General features: G+C 54.1%; 1 protein-coding gene across 1 annotated transcript; it reads left to right on the forward strand.

The window, feature by feature from the left end:
• The first annotated feature begins 391 nt into the window (after nucleotides 1-391).
• Nucleotides 392-4,707, forward strand: WNT8A (Wnt family member 8A). Its single transcript, XM_036894300.2, has 6 exons — nucleotides 392-459; nucleotides 551-584; nucleotides 811-949; nucleotides 2,039-2,164; nucleotides 2,867-3,009; nucleotides 4,129-4,707. Exons 1-6 carry the CDS (start codon nucleotides 392-394, stop codon nucleotides 4,705-4,707), a joined length of 1,089 nt encoding a protein of 362 aa, XP_036750195.2.
• The last annotated feature ends 329 nt before the right edge of the window (nucleotides 4,708-5,036 follow it).

Consider the following 5,036-nt stretch of genomic DNA (forward strand, 5'->3'; position numbering starts at 1 on the left):
CAGGTAACCCTCAGGGTTAGGAATCTTGCCAGCTCTGGGCTACAAGATTCCGAGAAATTAGCCCCCCAGCCAGAAAAGACAGAAGTCTGACATAGAGGAGAGAAACCTTGAGTTGTAGGTTAAGGCCTCAGCCCCCCTGACAGCCCCTGAGGGAAGAAGGGCTGGGGGGGAGGCGGGGCGGGGCTTTCCCCGGAGGCCTGGGGCTGGTCTCTCCTCCCTGGCCCCCCATTGGGTCGGTGGCTCCTGCAGCCCTGCCAGAGAGGGACAAATGAGAAGTGCTGTTGGTTTTTCCCCCCTGGCCATTCATAAATACTGAGCCAGCCCCTGCCCTCTCCTCACTTCTCTGGAGCTGGCCCTGGGCTGGACCTTGTCCCCTGGGCTGGACAGAGCCATGGGGGGCCTGTTTATGCTCAGGGTGGCTGTGGGCATTTGCTCTGCCACCCTCAGCGCCTCTGCCTGGTAAGTCCTTCCCCCGGCCCGCACTCCCTGCCACGGAAGCTGCCACTATCTCACCCCGGTCACCACTGCATCGCTTTTTCTCTTTTGGTAGGTCAGTGAACAATTTCCTGGTAACAGGGCCCAAGGTAGGATGGTTTCCGGCTCCTGTTTTTAACCCTTTAGGGTTCCTAAGGGAACTGTTTTGGGGAAGGAAAAGAGGGGGGGGAAACAGTGCCAGGAGTCCCCCACCCAGAAGAAGCCCTGATTGCTCCCTCCTGGAGAGCTAACCCACTTGAGTCCGGCCTGCGCCCCCTCCCCAGATGGCCTGAGCTGAGCCAGGGCTGAAACCTGCGACCCTTTTCCCTTTGCCAGGCCTACCTGACCTACACGGCCAGCGTGGCCCTGGGTGCCCAGAGTGGCATTGAAGAGTGTAAGTTCCAGTTTGCGTGGGAACGCTGGAACTGCCCCGAAAATGCGCTCCAGCTCTCTACTCACAACAGGATGAGAAGCGGTAAGTGTGTGCACCTGCACAAGGGGGTACGTGTAAATGGAGACGGGCTTACAGCATGTGTGTGCATGTGACATATATGTGCACCGTGGAATGAGAAAGTTAGCAGTGACCTGCTGACGTGCCACTTCGTTGCCTGTGACCTTGAGCGGACTATCTTCCTCTTCTCAGCCCAGCGTCGTCAGGTGGGTCCGTAAGCCCAGCTCTGTTTAGCTTAGAAGGGTCAAATGAGGTGAATACAGAGGCATCTCTATACAAATGTAATAACTGACTCTATTTTTTTAATGCATGCCTATATTTGTTTCAGTACATACTTATCTTGCACTGATTTGCATGAATTAAAAATGGGGAAAGAGGTCTGTGTTTGAGGCCCCTGAGGGAGTTTCCCATCTGCCCAGCTGTCCGAAAATCCCAACAGAGAAGCTGAGATCATGTTGAGCCAGGCCTCCAGTCGTGGTGGTGGTGGTGGTGGTGGTGGGCGTGTGTGTACGAGCACACCTGTGCGGTTGTTTATAACCATGTGTGGTAGTTTGCATAAAAGTCTTTTATGTAGATACAATAAAAAGTTGCCTGAGAAGGGTTGTGGGGAAGGGCACAAAAATGGGGACAAAAAGAAGTATCTTCTCATGGGGAAGTGCGGAATGGGGAGTGTGTGGAAATGAAAGGGGCAGTGTTTTTAAAGAGTTTACGATAGGAGAGTCAGTAAGTGGCAGCCGTGATCATTAGCATCATTACCTGGCTCCAGCTTCATGCCGGGATGAAGAAAAGGTCCTCCACTCTTTCCTAAGCCAGCCAGCCTCACGGCCTGTGTCCTCACTGCCCGAGGCCCAGAAGCAGAGGCCTAGGCTGGACGTCAGGAATGATGGTCCTTGTTCTAGCACCACCCCGCTGGTGAGGGGCATGGCCTTGGTCTCCCCATCTGTAGTGGAGGGATGCTCATTCCTGCCTGGACAAAGTAATGATACTGGACAGACAAGAAGAAGAGCATCCCTTCAACCCAAGGGGGTGGGGGCCAGGGAGAGAAACGGCATTGCCTTTCCAAAGCCTGTGCTTCGGGTCACCAAGGTCCCAGCGCCCTCTTTCTCCCCAAAGCCACCAGGGAGACATCCTTCATTCACGCCATCAGCTCTGCTGGAGTCATGCACACCATCACCAAGAACTGCAGCATGGGCGACTTTGAAAACTGCGGCTGTGATGAGTCAAAAAAGGGAAAAACAGGTAAGTTGTGCTCTCTGACAGGGATGGGAAGAGGTGAGGGACCAGAGCTGAGTGCAGGCTGAGGGCTCCCAGGGAAAGGCGAAGGACACAGCTCCTTCACAGCCCTGGACTCCGGCAGGAACTTCTCTGGCGGGAGCTCCTCGACCTACACCCCCCCCACCCGGAGAGCAGAGCCTGAGTCCAGGATTCCAGGACAGGCAGGTAGCTCTGAGCTCCACGAACAGCAAGGCACCTAGGAGAAAGAAGGCTGCACAGAGCTTCAAGTACCCCTCCTATTGCAGGCTTAGAGTGGCTGGTCCATAATCCAGATCTACTCAGTTACTTGCAGACCACCTAAGAGACTTACTCAGATTTGTCACTGTGAGAGAGAGGGTAGCTCTAACAAGACTACTGTAAGATAACAGCGCAGAATTCCGGAATGTCTGAGCGGCAGTGGGCCTTTGAGATGGTCTCGGCCAGCCCCAGCGTGCCTGCTGTTACTGGGAGAAGAGAGCTGGGTATACACTGTTGCCTGGAGCTGGGAGGTGCCTGAGGCCTGGCTCTGGGAACAGGACTCCCACCCGCCCACCCACCCGAGCACCTTCTTTCCGTCTTGTCTCCAGCTATAGCTTTCCATGCTGCTAAGGCCCTTGGAAATGGCTGGATCTTCCCGGCGGCTTAGCAGGGGGCCATATGCAGAACTTACTCTTTTCTCATGTGTAGGGGGCCATGGCTGGATCTGGGGAGGATGCAGTGACAATGTGGAATTTGGGGAGAGGATCTCCAAACTTTTTGTGGACAGCCTGGAGGAGGGAAAGGATGCCAGAGCCCTGGTGAATCTTCACAACAACAGAGCAGGCCGGCTGGTAGGTGGAGCTGTGACAGGAGCCACCAGGCTCAGGGCTGGCGACAGCCTCCCGCCCGCACAGCACCTCTCAACTCAGCGAGACTGTCTCACCCGCGTGTTTCATCCCCACACCGCCCACAGGACTGCAATGGCTACCCCATTCCCTGGATGACAAAGCCAGTTAAGGATGAGCCACGTGGTTTGGCTAAGGCAGTCTAACCAATAAACATCAGAACCAGGCAGTGAACTCGGATATTCTGGTCTCGTCTTATCACTAAACCTTATGTGCTGGCCTCTTCCAGGGCAGGTTTCTGAGAACACAGAACAATACAGAACAAAGGCCTTGCTTCCATCACCTAAATTTTAACCATGTCAGCTGCATGTTCTAGGAAATTAACACGGTTCTATCATCCAACCTGTGTCCTAAGTTCTGTCTGGGCTTCAAGGGATTGGGATGGATCTAGGTTTCTCTGGAGGGTCTGCTCTCCCCCAAGACTTCTGCTGGGGTAGCAATCCCTGGGGTGTTCTGAACTCAAATCTGGAAGTTAGGTTTAGAGCTAAGAGCATGGAAATTTCCCTTTGAACCAAAACCTACATGTCCCGGTTGCCCAGGGCAAGGGGAAGAGGTCTTCCAGGCAATTACAGCCGTGCGTAATCACCTTAGGGTCAGAGAGTCAGACTCCCAGAACTTCCTTCCCTCTGGGAGAGGGCCCAGAGGACACGTCCAAACCCCAAAACACTCTGGCCCCTAGCTTCAAGATGATAACATGCCAAACACCACATTTTCCTTTTCAATTTATGAAGCACTTTCTGATCATTTTATTCCAATGGGCAGGCTCAGTGAGTGATGACGTTGGGCCTTGAGCCTAGGTAACCTTCTCAACATTTGCCTGGCTTTCCATAGGAATCACCCAGGGGAGCTTCATAATCACCAACACCAGGTCTTAAGATCCCTGAACATTCTAAGTGAGAAGATCTGACATAAGCCCAGGAAGAAATACTTTTTGCCGGCCTCCCCAGTAATTCTGATGTTCCTCCCAAGTTAAGAAGAACAACTCTAAAACATTCCATGTAACTGCTAGCCTTTGATCTCCCTGCCCAGAGCTGTTCCCGCTTCTGTTTCTCTTTTCTCCTGAAGGCAGTGAGAGCCACCATGAAGAGGACCTGCAAATGTCACGGCATCTCGGGGAGCTGCAGCGTCCAGACGTGCTGGCTGCAGCTGGCCGACTTCCGGGAGATGGGGGACTACCTGAAGGCCAAGTACGGCCGGGCACTGAAAATGGAGATGGACAAGCGGCAGCTAAGAGCCGGGAACAGTGCCGAGGGCCACTGGACACCCGCTGAGGCCTTCCTTCCTAGTGCAGAGGCCGAGCTCATCTTTTTAGAGGAATCGCCAGATTACTGTACCCGCAATTCCAGCCTGGGCGTCTATGGCACAGAGGGTCGGGAGTGTCGGCAGAATAGCCACAACGCATCCAGACGGGAGCAACGCAGCTGCGGGCGCCTGTGCACGGAGTGCGGCCTGCAGGTGGAAGAGAGGAGAACAGAGGCCATCAGCAGCTGCAACTGCAGATTCCAGTGGTGCTGCACAGTCAGGTGTGAGCAGTGTAGGCATGTGGTGAACAAATACTACTGCACACGCTCCCCAGGCAGGGCCTGGTCCCGGGGCCCAGGCAGCACCCGACAGCACCCCAAACTCACGCACTTAGTTGCATGACAGTGGAGGGGACAGAGCTCTCAGAGAGAGTAGACTGAAAGACAATCTGAAAATCACAGGGCTGCTCACTGCAGTCCTCTCGGTATATGTTATACATGGGGACATGGGGGCCCAAGACTATAGGGCATATTCTTGACAGAGCTGAAATGGGAACCTGGGCCTCCTAACCTGGACAGAGCCTATGTCATCGGTCCTGCAAATTACTTCCTAGTCTTTGTGCCTGTAATTTTGCAGCTCGCTAAAGGGGGGTTTGGTTTGGGGCTCATATCCAGAAGGACCCTCAGAGTGCTTATCCCTGTAAGTTTCCAACGACACCTCACCTGGCTGAT

Source organism: Manis pentadactyla, chromosome 13 (assembly GCF_030020395.1).
Source record: "Manis pentadactyla isolate mManPen7 chromosome 13, mManPen7.hap1, whole genome shotgun sequence".
NCBI lineage: Eukaryota > Metazoa > Chordata > Mammalia > Pholidota > Manidae > Manis > Manis pentadactyla.